Source organism: Micrasema longulum, unplaced genomic scaffold (genome assembly GCF_059751315.1).
Source record: "Micrasema longulum isolate JH-2025_06_02 unplaced genomic scaffold, ASM5975131v1 h1tg001152l, whole genome shotgun sequence".
NCBI classification, from domain to species: domain Eukaryota; kingdom Metazoa; phylum Arthropoda; class Insecta; order Trichoptera; family Brachycentridae; genus Micrasema; species Micrasema longulum.
In genome coordinates this window covers 111,256-131,155 of record NW_028278339.1, presented here as the reverse complement: position 1 = coordinate 131,155, position 19,900 = coordinate 111,256, and the positions used below count along the sequence as shown (strand labels likewise).

General features: G+C 30.9%; 1 protein-coding gene across 2 annotated transcripts; it reads right to left on the bottom strand.

The window, feature by feature from the left end:
- Positions 1–256: 256 nt before the first annotated feature.
- On the bottom strand, positions 257–18,009 carry LOC148276746 (C-type mannose receptor 2-like). 2 transcript variants are annotated; one of them, XM_088233832.1, is made up of 5 exons: positions 17,908–18,009; positions 7,771–8,031; positions 6,741–6,932; positions 2,897–3,145; positions 257–653 (listed from the first exon to the last, which is right to left on the bottom strand). In XM_088233832.1, exons 1-5 carry the CDS (start codon positions 17,957–17,959, stop codon positions 451–453), a joined length of 957 nt encoding a protein of 318 aa, XP_088089958.1. In that variant the 5' UTR covers positions 17,960–18,009; the 3' UTR covers positions 257–450. The 2 variants fall into 2 exon arrangements, with proteins under 2 accessions (XP_088089958.1, XP_088089957.1); XM_088233831.1 differs by lacking the exon at positions 17,908–18,009 and adding an exon at positions 10,988–11,112.
- Positions 18,010–19,900: the final 1,891 nt, after the last annotated feature.

Genomic DNA, 19,900 nt, shown 5'->3' with positions numbered 1-19,900 from the left:
TTTCCTTTAAAAAAAACAACCGAAGCGTTTAAAAGAGTCCTTTATCCAGCAGTGGAGAGAACAAGGCTGAAGAAAAAGAAGAAGATATTAAGAAGAAGATAAAAGAAAATAAGTCATTGTATATATGTATATTATGTTTTCAATGTATATTCTAAAGTGAAAAAAAATGTATTGTAAAGTGTCCTTGCGACGAGTACACATTATTTTTAGTGTCTCAAAATTTACGAAAAAATTAATAAATAAATTAAAAAATACATTACAATAGTGTGTCTATTTAATTCTGCGTCTCTGTACCCAACATTAAAAAAATAATATAAGATATGACTTAAATATATTTTTAAGGAATAACTTCAGACGTGTCGGTAAAAAAACATGAATTAAATTGAACAATACAGAACATGATAAAAAAAATGGTTTTGGAATTTTCTTACGCGAGTTCGTAGTATTTTTTTATACTGCTTTCCCAAATCTAATATCAATGTTTACAGAAACTTTTTTGTTTAATTTTTTTTCACAGATAAACAAGTTTTTGCTTGCACAGTCTAAATCGTTTAATTGGCCTTCCTTATACATGGTTCCACAGTCTTCATTGTTGTAGTTGTCGGGTTGCCCAGGACGCCATTCGTTGTATCCAACATCTTCAAGAAATTTTCCTACAAAAAATTGGGTCTGATTTTTCACTCAATTTCAACACTTGTAATTGAAGACCATAAAAAGCATTTTTAAACATTTTTAGTGACCAAATAATACACAAAACGTTTCTAAAAAAATAAATGCATTTGATTGGTTTTACGCAAATCGGTTTTTCGCATTTGTAATTTTTTTATTTAAAAAAAAACTGATGCTTAAGGGGGAGTGGCCTGAAATATGCTAAAATGTGATATTTTAATAGGATGTTTAAAGTTTTTGTAGTAGTCCTAGCCAAATTTTAAAAATACCTCGTCAAAACATGAATCTTTTTCTAGGGCTCAATATCTTTTGTTTATTTATTTATTTAATTTATAAATCATATAACACAAAGTATAATACGTTAAATTACATTCCCAGGATTTACAACAACTCAATTCGGGACATAAATAATATTAGCATTTAGAAAATAACACAACAACAAAGAAACAAAGCAAGTTTAGTACCTTTATAACTAAATATAGCACAACAATAAATATGCCAAAAACCTTTTCTTACACAAGCAGAATAAATATATATAAAAAAAAACGCTTTTAAGAATAAAAAAAAGTAATGACTACTAAGGGAGATAAGGTCATTATCATCACATGCCATGCAGATGATGCTGCCATAGTGATAATGAGAACATATCCATCTCAGAGTGAAATGGATATATAATAAACGAACGAACTTACGAAACAAAATTGTGACTTTTTATTTTTGTTTCGTTTCCGCAAAAGTGTCAATTAAATACATAAATACACCCATCTCTATTGTTGTGTGTTTTCTTAAAATTGGTGACTGTAATTCTCTCTATACCTGTGTTGGTATATCGTAAAATGAATTATGCATTCAAATGAAAAATGCGTTGTTCTTTAAAAATCTTTACGTGCTTAAATATAAATAGGATGTTATAATAGGAAAATTAAAAACGAGTCAATTTTTAATTGACTCTTTATATGATTTTATTTTGATAAATAAATGGGTTTTTTTGTAATTAAATGTGAAAACTCGATGAAGAACGAGCATAAAATTTAAGTTTCAAAGGTATAAGTATTTAAATGATCCAACTTCATTCTGAGTTATAAATAATTAATTTGCCAAGAAAGCATCTATTTGACCCTCGGTGCAACGTGAAGCAGTGTGTGTTTAAAAATTGCAATTGTATGCGTTAGTAGTCTGGAACCATTTTGACGAAAATTTTTTGCCCACGCGCGGGTGATGTGCCCTAACGAAATGACTGGGGTTGTATCTGTTTTATGACTTATTTTTTTTTCTAAATCGACACAAGTTAATACTGTTCACGTCGTTTTTTCTAAAGGGACATGAGTTTATACTGTTCACGTGTTTTTCCTAAAGCGACACAACGTAATATTGTTTACATTGTTTGTTCTCAAACGACACAAATTATTACAATATATTTGTTTTTCCTAAAGCGACACAAGTTGATACGTTGAGTTTTTCTTTGGTTTTGTTATTTATTTTTTTTTAAATTTTTTTTTTATTTAAATCTTAAAGTAGGGCACACATATCATACATTTTGTTATGTGTGTTCTAATAATAACATTACAAATATATTTAATTTATAAATTGTTTATCACATATGTCTTGACCATTATTTTAAATTTTGATATGTTTTTTTCTTCATAAATATTTTTTTCCATTTCGTAATACTTTTTAATTGCTTTAAATAAAATTGAATTTTGTGACTTTGCCTTTTTCCTAAATGGAAGTCTAATTTTGTTCTTTTCTCTAGTATTGTGATCGTGTTCATGCTGGTTCCGATCAATTTTTTTCCAAAATTCTGTTTTTTTATTAGAGTTTATAATTTTATGAACAAATATCATTGTATTGTAAAATATTCTTTGTTTATATGTTAATAATTTCATTTCATTTACCATCGACTTTACCCTCGTATATCTGTTTTTTTTCAAAATGATTCTAAAGGCTTTATTTTGTAATACAGTTAGTTTATCTATGTTTGATAAAAATAAAATGCTACTACAGTAGTTAACGTGTTAAATAATTGCTTTGTAAATAGTTTTGCAGGAGTCCTTATCAATAAATCTTCTGATCCTTCCCAAAATTGATATTTTTTTGCAATCTTATTTATTACCATCTTAGCGTTTTGGTTTGGTTTTACAATTGATGGTGTAATTATAATTATAATCATCATTTTCATATCTTTGAATATTATTAATATTTCGATTAAATAAAAAGAAACACTTGCCATCACTGATGCTCCTGTAAGATCCTTCTATTATAAGATCACTAAAACCAAGAAATATCCAATCGATTTGATTATATACATTTATCGGAAGTGTTTTTACAATTTCCACATATATTTTGGCTTCGTCTGGACTGTTTATGATTCCTAGATGTGCTCCCTCAACGGAACACGCCTTAACGGCGTCGTGCCAGCTCGCGGGATGTTTGTGGAGTTTATAACAGCGATCTGCCAATGGTTCGTACCGGTATTCTGTAAAAAAAGGTATAGTTATTTTTGCTTTATGATTTTTATAACAGAAAACAAAATGATATCACGACATATTAGGTTCACGTGTGTAGGTATGTATCTATAAGCTAAGCTTAAAATTGCGTATTTATAGGAATCAAGGTTGTGGCGGCATTGGCGCAGGACGCTTGACAATATTTTTTATTTAGATTACTTATTCTACAAATGTTTAAAGTCTTCATTATTTTTTATTTAGATTACCTATTCTACAAATGTTTTTAATTTTTATTATTTTTTATTTAGATTACCTATTCTACAAATGTTTTTAGTTTTTATTATTTTATTTAAAACTTTTTTGTGTTTTTATTAAATGTAAAAAAATAATAAAAGTTTGATAATTTTTATATCTCTCTAAGGGCCGGTTGCATCGACACAAGTTAAGTTAAAGTCAGGGCTAAAGTCAAATAAAAGTTACTTTTATGTCAAAATGCGTTGCATCAAAAAAAGTTAACTAAATATTTACAAAAAAGTTACTTTTATTTGACCGGCCGCCAGGGGACCGTTTAAAGTTAAATGCGATCTGCCATCTGTCAAAAAAGCGTCGTGAGTCTTGAAATCTATTGATCGATCTGTGAAAAGTTACACAAAATGTCCATTTTATCTGAATTTTCGTCTTCCGATGACGAATTTATCATCGAGTATATTCTAAACCGAAAACAAAAACTGTTCAAACCACGAACGGACCATTTTTTTGTGGGAAGAGTCCGACTTTATCGCAAGATTTCGAATGTCAAAAAAGTGACAAACTAATAATTATTTGAATTTTTAAATGTTTATTATTTTTCAAAACACGGGACTTGATCATCAGCGGCGTGGTGTAAAATAAATCTAAATCATCACTGTATTGAAATGCTGTTTATTTATTTTTAAATAGAGCTAGATTGAGCTCAGCTAACTCTTTCTGGGCATTTAAGGCTGCCATAGCTGCCCGAAAAATGTCCTTTTTTTGCTCTATTTCTAGAGTAAAAAGTTCTTCATTTTGTTTTAGCTTTTGCTCTTTTCATTTTTTATCTAGTTCAAAAAGGACGATGTCCCTTTTGTTTTTTTCTTCTCCGAATGCGCAGTGTTGCTTCGCCCTTTCGCACACACTGAAAATTGGAACGAAATTTAAACGTTTGTGCCCAAAGACGCGTCGCGGGGCATGTGTATTGCTACATGTAAATAAACAAGTACGTGCTTGCGTAAAATTCCCAACAATCTTTAGGGTGAAACTTGAACCTTTACAGTGGCAACATTCTTAACTTTAACTTAACTAAAATAATGTTGATGCAACGGAATTTTTCAGTTACCAGATTTTGAGCCTTAACTAAGTTTAAATATTTAACTTTAAACTAAATTTATACCAACTTTGATGCAACCGGCCCTAACTTTTTATCTCTAAACTCGCTGTATTTCACAGTTTAATCCATATATGTACTTTTACGTGTACTTTTAAAGAATGATAATTTTACTATTGAATTAAATACAATAAAATCATACGCACACAATATTAATTATGAATGCGATATTATCTATCGATTAATTAGAAAACAAACAGAATAAAACTAGTTGCATCACAACTCGGTCAAGTACTCTAAACTTCTTATGAACTATTCAAAAACGCGTACAAAATTGGCAAAGCTATTATTCCCAGGAGATTGTAGTAATTTAATTAGTACAAAAGCAAACATAGATGAGTATTATATTTCATTCTATATCAATTCGGATATGGGGAAATTAGTCTTCTTCTTCTGGTGCCTTATCAGGGCCTCCCGACGTTGGCGATCACAGCAGCGAAAGCATCTCAGTCCTGCGCTACTTCGCAGCCAGGACAACTGCTTATTGGATGTACTCGCCACAGTGATTCCTGAGAAAAGATGACCAGAGTGGTTCCCGTTGTCTTATCTGGTGGATTTTTCTGTCGGGGTTACCTTCCCTTAGCTGGTTGATTTAGGTTTGGAGGCGCCAGAAGTTCGCCTTTCATCCTCTCGTTATCTGCTGTGATCACACCGTTATGAGTGTGACCCCATTGCCCGGGGTTCACGACGCGGACGCTAACGAGTAGGACTAGTCAGTATTGTCGCCGGTGGAATGCAACTGGGCATTCGCAGCATTTTATAGAATCACACTTTCCAGCAAGATGCGACTCACTGTGACCCCACTGACGGTTCTAACCTAAATCATCAATCTTATTGTATTATTATTTTATTTATAATTTTTTGTTTACATTAAGTACGTTTTTTATTACATAATATATCACTTTATTTATGAAAATAAAAATCCCACATAGGCATGGGCTGTGTATGGGTATACTAAATCTAGAATAAATTATGAAATTTATGGTGTAGATGCACATATAAATATAATTGGATAAATATATAAAATAAAAATTTAAAGTTTTCTTTCAGGTTTTTTTAATACGAATATTTAGAAGAAAAAATAGGTGTAAAGCAAAAAAAATAAAATTTAAGGAGATAATATAAAAATATAATGTTAGGAAAAAATACTAAAGTAATTAAAAAGCTTGGTAATAAAGATTAAAGTAAAAGGGAAAGGGATACTAACTCAGGTTCATAAATATTATGCTGCGGCACATGCTAAGCCGAGTGCGTGGGCCAAACGGGAAGGTCGTTCAAAACAAGGATTAAATAACACTTTCAAAAACAAGGAAAACTCCATGTTTGCAAACCACTCTATAGAGCCAAATTATGATTTTGATCAAAAATACTAATGTCAAATTTCCTCACACGCAGCGAAAGTAAAAAACGAGGTAATTTGATAAATAAACTGCGCAAAAAATTGCCTCGATAAAATAATATTAAACGATAAAGCAACACATGTTCCTTTCCCATTATTGTATCCATTAAAATACAAACAATGACACTATTCGATAAGAATTAACTGCTGGAAATTTTGTCCTCAGCGAATCTCTAAATTATCCCCCCCTTAAGCAAAAAAAAATTTTTGAAGAAGTAAAAAAAGCTACTGAACTTATTTCCGGGAGAAAAAATGTTACTGGTAAAAGAACAAAAAACTTAGTTTGTCAAAACTTTACACAAACTTTTTTAAGAAAAACATAAAAAAATATTCATTAGCATGCTAGCAAAATAAATAAGAAAATTGCATTATTTTTTTAGTTGGCGAAAAGTTCATTGTCGCATCAAATAATCCAATTGAATATGACGAGAATAAAGAGATAATTTATATTTAAAATTTAACAATACATGATTACACATTTAGCCTTACGAGATTTTCTAAAGCCACTGGAAATGTTATAACGGAGAGAATGAATGAATAATTTCCATATTTTGATGGGAGTTGCGGTATAATTGACCTTGCTATAATGTACAAGGTTTCAAGCGGATTTTGTTTTCTGGCTATCTTTATCCTAAAGTGCGTAAAAAGGGATGGAATTTTGGCTGTGGACCTCTATGGGCAAACTATGGATGATTTGATCATATGTAGAATAAATTATACTCTAATGTGCGAATGGAAGTAAATTTGGTCAGGACACTTATAATAGCGCTTCAAACGTATCATTAACCACTAAAACACCATAGAATAAAAGTTTAAATGTCACCTGTGTCATAAGTTTTACATTCTGGGTTTGCTGATAGCGAAGATGTTTTCTTTTCGCATATGAATCCTCGCATCTCAGTACATTGGACGTCATTGTAGTACCCGTCGGCTTGCATATCAACGCAATCTTCATCACCATTCTGGTTTGGTTCAGTTTCACACCAGTTCATGAATATTGACGTTGTCGGTGTACCTTAACAAAGAAAATAAATTGTTATTCAAAAAATACCTTGTGAAAACCCAGGGAATTTCGCGAAGGGTCTATTTTAGAAAACAAATCGAGCAGCATTCATGCATGAAACCTTTATTATGCTCCTTTATGCTTTCAGCTCCTTTACTTCACAAAAGTCAACAGATGGAAGAGTTGAGGAAATGTGGATGTTTAACCCATTGCAACACAAAGCCGGCGAATCGCTGGCCAAGGTCAATTTGTCACTGACCCCCAACGCCGGCGATTTGCCGGTTTGGCTTGTATTTTTTTTACATTAAAACTGAATGATTATAACTTTATTAATAAAAATGACATAAATAAGTATATTTTGGTCACTGATTTCATAATAAAATGTACTAATCACAATTTATTTCACATTATTTATTACAAAATATTAATTTAGTCTTAATGTTATTGTAATAAAAAATGTGACAAAATTCAACAGTGTGTTGCATGAACAAATTATGTCATTTTTACTAGTGCTGCAATGGGTTAAACATGGGCAGAATCGTGAATGTGACACAGTGTGTAAAGTGGCCACTTGAACCAGCCAATGACAGGTCATAAGCCCTGTAAATGCCTAGACTTCCATATTCCCTTCTCAATGATGTTTTCCCTCTCTGTTGCAATAAATTAAAATTAATAAATATTGTTACAACAGTTTAGTAAAAAAAATATGTAAAAGGTTATAGAGTTAAAACATTGAATACGAAAGTTTGTCCATTTTATCAGTTGGTTTACTTCACGTGCTAAATGGCTTATTTGAGTAAAATATATTGACTAACATAGATATACCGTATTGAGGTACAGAGTTACTAACCATTTAACGTAATGAAGTTCCCTTCATTATACAAGTCATGAAATCCTAACCACAATCGTTGTTCGGATTTTTCTTTTACAGCGAGAATTGTATCTAACTCCTGTTGAGTAAGCGGCGTTACCAACTGCGATCCTTCAATCTCACACGTTAAAACGGCTTCTCCGAAGTTCTTCAATTCTTCGTGCTGCTTAAAGAAGGTCTGGCTAGACGAATCGTACACGTAGTCATGTCTGAACAACGCCACATCTTCTGAATAAATAGCTAGAGCAAAACAAACACGTCAAAAGATTATCGAGGAAAATGATTAAAAATAATTATTAAATACTATGACAATTCTGCAATTAAATTGATCGCGGGGTATAATATCGATCATTAATTGTATGCATATTAATGATATAGAGTAGATAATACGTACGTTTTAGTAGATAGTGTAAAATATATTACTTAAATATTCAAACAATGTTTTGAGTATGTCCAATGTTGTAGACTAAAAATCGACATTGAATGCATCCACCACATACCCGATTCAGTTTTGAAGACTAAATGTATTTATTCGGATTCACTCATACAAGCGAGCATTTTTTTTATTACGAATTGATTATATTTCTTCCTCTACGAAACAAATTCAGTAAGGAAAAGCGCGAACAAATATTTACATTTACAACTTTCAATGTCCCTTTCACTGTCGCTCTAAACGCCCTCTCATCGTCTACAAGGTAGGGACAAGGGGAAGTAGAAATAAAATAATCAAAAGAATCCGTCACCCAGTTCTAATCCTTTTATGTCGACAGTGATAGGAAACGTTAGTTACTATTCTTTGGAGCACCAGAATGTCCCTAGGTGACACTCGAGGCCAGTCACCGGCAGCGCACCCAAAAGCAGCAGACTTACCCGAAGACTACTGGTTGCAAACCAATTTTTGCCACCACTCATACCTATTCAAACTGTAATTATTAAAGAATTTTACCTCATCAAGCGAAAGCAATAAAGGAGACGTATATTCCGTGCTCAGGGAAGTCCTCAGCAAAAGATGTCCACTGACAGGGGCACCCGCAATCAAAAACCTCAAGCCCTGATACGTCCGGTGACTCCTGTTCAGTAAAGAATTAATTACCCTCCGCCTTCCCTTAGACCGGGACAAAGACGGCACAGACATGAGTTCCGCACCTCGACCAGCATGGATCCATTCCTCCCGTATACGCGCAATCTACTGGTGCAGTAGGCCCGGGGGCTATCTCGGTCGAGATCGAGGGGCGCCCAACAGGTCCCACCTTTGAACCCACCCCTCCACAAACACAGAAACTGCCCTCGAATCGCTCCTATTTGCCATCTGCATCTAGGTTATCTACAGGTGTAGGAGGTGTTATCTGCAGGTGCTCCAAAATCAACAGACGGAGGAGTTGAGGAAATGTGGATATTAACACATAGGCATAATGCTTGATGTTACACAGTGTGTAAAATGGCCACATAAACCAGCCAATGACAGGTCATAAGCCCTGTGAATGCCTAGACTTCCATATTCCTTTCTCAAAAACGTTTTTCCCTCTGTTGCAACAAATTTAGATTTAAACATTCAAACTTTTTATCCTAATGATATATTTATATTCATATTACCAAAAAAATACCCTTTTAATCATAATATAATAAAAATACACAAATTTTGTGCTTTAAATATAAATGTATTTTAAATAGAAATAAAATATCTAAATATGTTGCAACAGAGAGGGAAAATGTTTATGAAGTCGAGGCATTTACAGGGCTTATGATATACCAAACAGTGTGTAAAGTAGCCACTTAAACCAGCTAATGACAGGTCATAAGCTCTGCAAATGCCTAGACTTCCGTACTCTCTTCTCAAAAATGTTTTACCCATCTGTTGTAACATATTTAGATAAAAATAACTCTCTAGGGCGGAAATTCAGCATGTCTACAAACATTTAAACATACTCAAAACATGGTTCATTCAAATAACTGGTATAAGAAGCATAAAATTTGAACATTTGTTTTCAGGCGTTGCCTAGTGGGTGAAATGGTTCAGCCGGATGAATCTCACCCACATGATAAAGGATTTAGCTCTTTTACTTCACAAAGAGTAAGGGAAATATAATTTGAATTATTTAATTCCAAAAACACGTACGATGTTTGCTCAGAGGAATTTCTCTTTTGTGGAGTGTTCAATGTCCTGGATGAACATATTAGGTTCTCCAAAACGAAAACCATTTTCAGAAAGAGTGTACAAATTTGGATTTGGAAGAGATCATTGCAGGAGACTGCTGCGGGATATTGCATAGATGTATATACTATTAAGCGTGTTGCCCAGATGTTTGTTGAAATATATGTATTTTTATGTAAAATTATTGAATTTTTATTTTTGCTATAATTTAATTACATTTATTTTATTTATTTTATTTTATTTTATTTGGGATTTTCACAGCTATTACATAAACAACATAATTAGAAAAATCTTAACAATACTAAAGCCAATTAAAAAAATCCACTGTAAATATAATGACACATAATATATAAGAAAAGAAGTTTAGTAATTGTATTTGTGTGACGTTTGTATTCATGTGTATGTGAATGTGTGTATGCGTGAATGAATGAGGGAGAGGATACATGTGCGTGTGGGAATGAAAGAGGAGAGGGTGCGTGTGTATGGGTGCCGAAGTATGAAAATAATATATTTGCTTAAAACTTGTAAATTGTATTAAAATATATACGTCCTTTCACTTTCCATTTTGTTGTATCCCAACTCAACACAGGGCCCATGGCTGCATAGAGTTTGGGATACGTAATTATATATTTTTTTGTAATATAATGTATGTATTTGTATGAATAAAATAAATAAATATTTTTTTAAATGAGGATTAAACTTAGGCAGAATGGTTACTGATGCACAGTGTGTAAAGTGACCTACCGCTCGAAGGGCCTGTAAATGCCTAGAATTTCATATTACCTTCTTAAAAATGGTTTCCCTCTCAGTAGCAACAAATTTAGATTTTAGTAACTTCCTAGGAAGGAAATCCAGCCTGTCTACAAACGTTTGGAGATACTCAAAATATTGTTGAGGTATGAAATATGGTTATTTAATCTTAAAATGACCAAAAAATTGTTTTTTTTTTCAATAGGTAGTAAACGGACTTCGTTTATTTTTAACAGCGCTGAACGCGCTTGCAATGCAAAGAAAGCATGTTTGTAATATATATAGTTTATTTACCTTCGACGGAGTAAAATAAAATCACTGCGCGTAATATACGAGTAAAATGCATTCTTATACACTTGACGCGAAACACATCAGTGACGCCAACAAACTTGTTAAGGAGGTATTAAACATGTTTTTTTTATTATTTACTATTCATAATCATTGACGGGAGCGTAGGGTTGCCATTACTACCATTACTACTGATTTTTCGGTAGATCTACCGATTTAAGGAGCAATCTACCGATCTACTGAATTCTATTTAAATTCTAGTGATTTGTATACATTTCCTCGTCCTTTTTTCATAGACTAAAATTTCAATACAAATAAAACGTACATGTTATAATAATTTATTGTTTATTTGCTCACTTAGGTTTCCATCTATTGATTGTTTAAAAAACTCTTTATCTATTGTACATTAGTATATATCAATGAAATGAATTGTTCAGTATTGGTGAATGGTGATTCCCGGTTATTTTCAAATATATAATATTGTGGTGTTTATTTATTATTTATTTATTCATTTTAAAGAAAAAAACAGTCGACAATGATATAATAACATGTAAAAAATACGGTTTAAAGACCGATCAGCAAAATTTCAAAATAAGAATCATACAAATTAAATTGTGGTACAACAAAAGGGTGTGTTTATGTGTGTTCGTATGATAGTAAGTGTAGATGAGTGTTTATGTGTATTTGTGTGAGAGTAAGTGTTTAGGTGTATGTAAGTGTGTAAATAGCAAGTGGGATCATATCGCAGCCAGAAATAATAAAAATAAAATATTCAAAAATAAATTAAGGGGTATGATAAACCCTAAATCTACAGAAATCTACCGATTTATTTTTCTGAATCTACCTTTTTTCGCTTCATCGAGTCTGGCAACTCTGGGCGTAGGTTAACTACGAAGAGATAACAGAATATATTCGTGTTTATATGGTACGTGTTTTAACTAACGCGTTTTAACAAGTCAAAACATGTAATATATGTATGACTTATTGAATATTTAAGTATTTACATATTTATTTTGTGTACAATCACTTAAGGCTGTAGTCTGGTAAAACGTACGCAAAATGAGGAATTCATACGATTTTGCCATTTTAAAACGAGTGTTTTTTTTATCGAGCAAAAAAAATAAATAAATAAAAAACATAAATTAGATAAAAACAATAATTTTTAAATGTATTTCTGTTAAAATATACTCAAAAGTATTATGTTACTAAAATATTACTTTTAGACCGGCAGATTACGCCATTTCAAATTTAGGTATCTGGGATCTCAAAAAAAGACTATGTATCGAACTAAAATTTGTTGTAATAATTTGAAGATAATAAATTTAACAAGAAAGTGGCCGAAGCAATTATTTTTTTTTATTTTAAAAAAAAATTCAAGCATTTTAAATCACATATATTTTCGTGTGACATTTTCCTTTATTTCTAAGAATAATTATGCCTTCGCTAATTATTTATTGTGATATTTTAGTTGAAACCTTTTTTTTATACAACTATATTCTTTTTTTTTTAAAAAAAGAAGATAATAATTTTATACCAATATCTTATTAACATTTTTATGACCTTACCGGTACCAATGAGGGCAAGCATCGAGTGGTTTCCTCATTTTGCGTGCGTTTTACCAGACTACAGCTTTAAATAAACCTAATACACCGACCAGTTTTAGAACACGACTGTTCCTTTGTCAGGACTTAAAATAAACCGACATTAAATATGTTAGTCGGCCTCGTGGTGTAATGGTCAGCGCGTCTGCCTACCGTGCAAGAGATCTCGGGTTCGATTCTTATTTAAAATACTTATTTAGTATTGAATATTTCATAGTCCTTGGACTGACACCTGAAGCGTAAAACTGATCATCTTGCCTTTACGTAACCAAAATAATCAAGATAGGCTGTGATTGGTTTACCAATGCAGTGCCCTATGCACCATCAGGTGCGGAAAGGAAATGATAATGATGATGAATAAAACAATGTTATCACAGATTGGTATAAAGTTGAAGTAATATAATTGCAGAAAAATATATTTGTTAAAATATAAACCTTGTATATTATAAGCAAAGTAACGCAACTTCCATATAAAAATTAAAAAAAAACATCTTTTTATAAAAACCGCAATTATCCTCATTTACATCATCACACTTTTTATCATACTCTCGCACACACAAACATACCACCAAACTTCTCATACTCATCCTCTCTCACACACATTCACCCTGTTTTAACGATTTTGACACACCCAGTAAACAAATTTATGCTCTAATTGGAAAACAACTAAAATATCATTTTTATACCTAAGAATTATTCTTCTTACTTCTTAGTTGTTTTGATACGTCTGTTGTATTGTATTCTGTTTCCTTTATAAAATATAATAAATACAAATATAATAAATAAAAAAATTAAAAAAAATATTTGTTTTTTTAAAATATAGTTACCAAAAAACATTATTATCGATAGTGAAACATAAGCTGCGCATAATCGCATACATACGAGTATTCGCACGATCCGTCTTCCCTAATAACACAACCGTCATCGTGGTCGGACGACTATTGGGTAATTCCCCGGTATAAATTAACATTTCAAAATGAGTAGGAAACATCACAATATTTATCTCTGAGAGAATATTATAGTGAAAAGGTTACGAATACACTGATAAAAGGTCATTTTACTATTTGCTATACTTGTGTGACATACTTATAATAATCACATTTTATTCGCAACGTTCCGTTGTGAGGGTTTTCCCCCATTTTCTATGTTATGTTTTTATAAGTTCGTTAAATTCAATAATTTATTATATCCTTAATTGCTTCAGGCGCCATGGCGCAATCGGTTAGATGGCCAGCTGTGATACAGGCGTCGCCTTTGCGGGTTCGATTTCTGCCAGTTGCAAGAAAAGAATCCTAGAAATATTGTTTTCTCAATTATTCTACCCGTTGTGATATATTTTCATAACGTCCTTCCATATCTTCTCTTTCCCAGCTGCTGACAAGTCTCTTAAATAACTTTCGAACTTCTTTACAGTATTATATATCTTAGAGAGCTTTACCAACCTCTATCACGGCATGGTACTGTTATAACACATTACATATTATCAATACTCATAATTGGGATTTTTCATGTTGTTATTTTGTGATTAAGCGTCTTCCTTTTGATAGTTGAAATTGACGCTAATTTTATATTTAATTGATGGTTTTATCCTGTTTATACATGGAAAATACACATTATTCACCCCTGAAAACCCGATGTAATAAACTGATTATTTATCCCGTTGACGCATTAAAAATTCGTATTAGTAAATTCTGGAAGACGACGCCATAGGTGAATAAACAGGATATTTTTGGGAATGGAACCCCATTAAAGGGGATTGCACATCCCAGCTGTGTCATTATTATTCGATAGTTATACAAATACATAAATAATTGTATTTGTTCTCTTCTTTATAAATAAATTATTAAGTATCTGCACAAGTGTTATCATTGGCGGACAATCCTGAGAAAGAAAACTACCCCTGACATAGCCTATGTCCAAGTTTTTTACAACTTATCAGTGTAACGCTAATGACTGATTGCCTTCAGTCAAAAGCTCTAACAGTACGTAAAGTATGAGTATATAAGCAACATTAAATTGAAAAAATACAATATAAAGCAACAAAAGATAGAACAGTGTTAAAAAGTAAAGTTGGTATAAAAAGGAGATGAGTATATAAACAACATAAATTTAAAAAAAAATACAATATGAAGAAATAAAAGATAGGAACAGTGTTAAGATGTAAAGTTGGTATAAAAATAAAAATAAAAAGATGAGTGTATTAACAGCATAAATTTTGAAAAAATACAATATATAAATAAAAGACGAGTGAAAGTACGTTGACTGTTCAAATATAGAAAGAGTTTAAATAAAATAGAGGTGTAGCGGGTTATCCCTGTAAAAAAATGCTGAAATGTGTTTGTATTTTGTTTAATTGAGACTTGTAAATATCATATAAACTGTTATTTTATTAATATCTTAATTATTATAAGTATACTTTATTTATTTAACTTTTTGTACATAATGTAAATTTTAAATTGCCAAATGGAAATTTCTTTCAACCATTTACGTATTTGTTTTATTTCTATTAATTTAATTGTAAAGCTTTTATTATTTTGAACATTGGATTGTGTTCGTGAATAAGCTTTGTGAAGAATGAAGTATTTAATAAGATAATGGACGCAGCAAATGCTCGGCGTTAGATTTGTGATTATTGATTTTAGTCTTTTGGTCTAAATTTTGTCGTTGATTCAATTTTTTTTTGTTGAAAGGTTTAATTTACTAATTTTTGACTTATATTTCAAAGCTAAAATTTTATTGATGATTATTAGAATTTCATGAATTATATAAAGAATAATACAATATAAAACATAAGATTTCCGGAGTCATATACTGCGGATGCCTTCTGAGAGATGAAATTTTCTTGATGAAATTGGGTGAAAATTTTCTTCTTCCAAATGAATTTACCAGTAAAAAAAAAATCTTTGAAGTCTTGTCGTTACTTAATTAACCGACTTTTGTCAGTTTCTTATGTTATTTATTTTTATTATTTGTTGTGTATTTTGTTCTTAGAATTCCACTTGAAAAACACTTAACACAAACAAACGCTTTTATAGAATCGATGAAAATGTAATACTTGAAATGTGTAAATGTGATTCTTTGATAGCACGGGTTCCTTTTTTTCATACGCTCACTTCTGAAGATGAATTGAAAAAAAAAAGAACGCATGTTAATATATTCATTACTTTTATAGTGTTTAAAAGTTTGAACAAAGATAATTAAATTTAAAAAAAAACATTTTTTAAAGGTATTTTTGTCGTATGGAGAAAACCGCTGTGCTGTAGTGCAAAAAAAAATGGTTTTATTATTTTTTAATCATTCTCTATCATTTACTCTTGGTCTTTTATAGCGTGTAAGGAATTTCTACCGACGCACAGTGATTCGCCCAGAACAAGCTAGCAAGACAAAAGTAAATTCAAAGAATCGACTAATTGATGATTCCATTACAATAGCAACCCCCCCCCCCATTAGTCACAATTCGAGGTAATAATTATGACAAATAATCCATAGCAATGAGTCATAAGCAGTTGAAATGAAGTTATAGGGTAATTCCTTTTCCGTAAATTTCCGTTATGAAGTTAGCTACAGTTTGCAGAAAAACAATGGGCGGTGGGTACTCAAATCGAGAACTGTCTAATCCGTATTAATTTGCATTTTAAGTGTATTTAAGAGACCAATATTTTCTAAGAAGGTAGGTATAATTTTTTTCTGAAATCGATCTATACTATCTCACTCTAAACAACTAGAAAAAGCTAGAGCCTTAAATTGCTAGTAATAGTTATAATTTAATCTAGCTGTTTTCAACAAACTTTACTTTTTTTTAAACATTAATATTTTATCGTATTTAAGTACTGAATGTTTTGTTTAGAGAAAAAAAAGAAAGCTTATCTGTGGTCACTCCGTGTGGATCCGTTGGCGAAAAGGTTTTTTAAGACCGAGTTAAGAAAAAAACTTTTCCTTTTCATATAGTTTGTTTTGTTTTATCATTTTTATAATCTTTTATTTTTTTACAAAAACGGAATGGCTTTACGTAACTCCGCCTTTTTTTGGCTTTGAATTTTGTTATATAAAAAAGCCTATAAAGGTCTTTAGAAGGTATATAATCTTTGTTTAATCGTAAATATTTTTTTTTGCTTTCTTTAACCATTCCCTCACTAAGCATCCGAAAATGACTCATGATCCGAACGGGGGGACCAAACGACACCAGCGCCTACTGGTATATGGCATCAGGAGAATAAGTAAAAATAATCGTTGGAAGTGTTCATGACCGTGCAATAAATTATTAATGTTTTCGCGTACACATATTTTACTCATTGGTGTATTTTATTCATTTTTGTTAGTTTGCCGAATGCTTATGTACATAAAGTGAAATTGACCAAATCGGTCTATGGGGGATTCAATTCCCTCCATTCGGTCCCGCTAGGTTAAACAAATAAGAATAATATTAAAAAAATACCTCAACGATTCCAATTTTTATTTTTATAATTATGGTTTTATTAATATTATAAAATAAAGATATTTCCACGTTATAAATGAGCAAGGCCAAGGACAGTGACGAATGCGTTCTTTACGCGTTGTTAAACCAAAAACTTAGCCAAAAATGTGCAACGCTTTTATTCTATGCAATATAGTATATGGCTTCTCTATAAGCGGTAGCGCGTTATTACTTCGAGAGATCCGATTAATAAACTAAAAAAATTATTTAAACTTAACTAAGTTTGAAAAATAATATAAAATATTGATTTCAAGTATTCGAATCAAAATAATTTTTAACTGTTTAACTATTCTAATTTTAACTATAAAAAAAATACTTCTACAGCATAATATTTAAAAAAATATAATAGAATTACAGATACAGTTTATCAAATGACAAATAATGGTTATTGATTAACTTATTAAAAGGGTTTTACGCTTGTTAGGCAATACCTATTATGTTATCTATAATTATTGTTATAATATCTGCAAAACGCAGTTTCACATCACATCAGTACCTGATAATGCATAGGGCACTGCTTGACTGCACATTTCAATTAACTGTTACATAAAAGTAGGACGATCAGTCTGTAATACACAAGTGGCAAGTATATAACGAAAGAAATGATGGAGTGTAAATTTTAAATAAAAATATGTTTTTATTTTTTTATTTACATCTTAACAAAATTTCTCGATAACAAAGGTCCTTGTCATAGACATTGACATTAATTTATTAAAACAGTATGAAAATACTATATTTACACACAAAAATAAAGCAATATATTATATTTTAGGGTGATGTTTGCAAAATGACCTTTTAAGGAAAAAAATGTTAATATCTCTTAAAATGAAATATGTGTTTTGAATACGTACCTGCAGAAGTCAAGAAAATTCCTACAATAAACAAACCGAGTATGACCAACATAATGAAATAAATATTTTACGTATTTCTTGTACGATGTTCAAGTGGCAACTAACTGATAAGTAAAGGCAACTTCTCAAACTGATGCAAAACACCATTTTATATGGGTATATTAATTTAAACCGGTTTATGAAAAAACATCGAGCCATCGGCCCATTTCACATGTGCAGCGCCTACCCATGCGATATCGCATATTTGGTACAATTGTATTTGTGTGTGTGAGAAGGGGATGGGAACTCTGGAACGATTTCATTCCTAAAGTATCAATTTGAATATTCGAATGTCGATTCGAAGTAACGGGATCATTACATATATATATACTAGCGGACCCGTCAGACGTTGTCCTGCCCCAAAGATGCGCGTTGGCTTGCCTGCTATTAGCTTGGAAAAAGATTTTTAATTGATAAGTAGGTACCTAGGTACTAGTTTGTGATTAAATTCCAAAGCTAAAAATTGTTAATATTTAATTTGAGCAGGTACTTGTTTATGGTTGAATTCCAAAACATAAAATAAATATTTTTTCAAATATGGCATTCTTTTTGGAAACGTCAAACTCCGGTCTTCTCACCAACAGAGAGGTGTACTTATCTAGGAATACGATTTTTAAAAATGTATTGAATTTAATATTATTTTAGTGTTACTAAAAATCCACTAAAAAGAAATAATGGGTAGTAATTTTAACGAATTTAAGGAAAGAATTTGATTGAGATCTACAAAAAACAAATGCTGTTTGTAAACATTCAAAAACAAACTTTTTTATAGACAAAATAACAATATCTTTCCATTTTTTTGTAAATGCATTCTTCTCGAATGCAACCCTGGTAGATCTATGAATTACATATTTATGCTCTTTTCTTCTCTTTTACATATTAGATTTAAGATTTTAATATCTACGAACACGCACAGCGCAAAGGTCTATATTTCTCTGAAAACCGCACGTAAATCGGTTAAGCTGTTTAGGAGGAGTACGGTGACATCACACGTACAGAGGAATTATATTTATAAAGATATATATATACATATATATATTTATACAAATTTAATTTGCATTTTCCAAATTATATACCTAGCTTTTTTAAAATTTTATAACCTTGATTCATAAACACACAGAAAAGATATTTACGATCAGATCCTGCTTTACAAAACTGTGAATAATAAATTTGATTCCCCAAAATTAATTAATCTGCATGCTTACCGTGTCCCCTCTAGATTGACTAGACTGATTTTTTCCATCTTCCTAACATTAATATTTTGAATTAACTTAAATTTATTGTCATTTATTTCTTTTGAAGTTGATTCTCATAGGTATTTTTAATCCCTTAAAATATGTACGTAAATATATATTTTTTCTTTTTAAAAAAAAATGGTTTGTGCACTTGATGATGTTTTTTTATTCTTATTTATGTTAACTCTTACTTTTTAATTACTTTTTGTATTTTTTTTTATTCATTATAATATTATTTCCATTTATGTAAATACCAACTAGGAATTTTTAACATAACCTTTTTACTTGGATTTTAATTTTTAAATTACCTTTATTTATTTTTTTTTTCCTTACAATATCATCGTACTTGAAAAATTCAAGCAGTTAATTGATAACCTTAGCATGTAATATAATATGTAAACTTCACTGGTCCATTAGAGTTAACTCTAACTTTGTGTACTAAAAAAAATATACATTATAGAATTTATACAATGGTTTTAATATGTCGGTAGAAATATATACATATATATAATGTGTCTCAATGCCATTATGAGGATAACTTTTACCATAACCAAATAATATTTATACTAAGTACCTACTTGTTATAATGCATCAGTGTTATTGTACATGTTAGTGGGGGTGACTATATATATATTGTGTGAGGGTGTGTGTATGAGTGTATATATGTATGGGTGTGTATAGATGTGACAATGTGTAGTGAATATAAGTAGACTTATTGA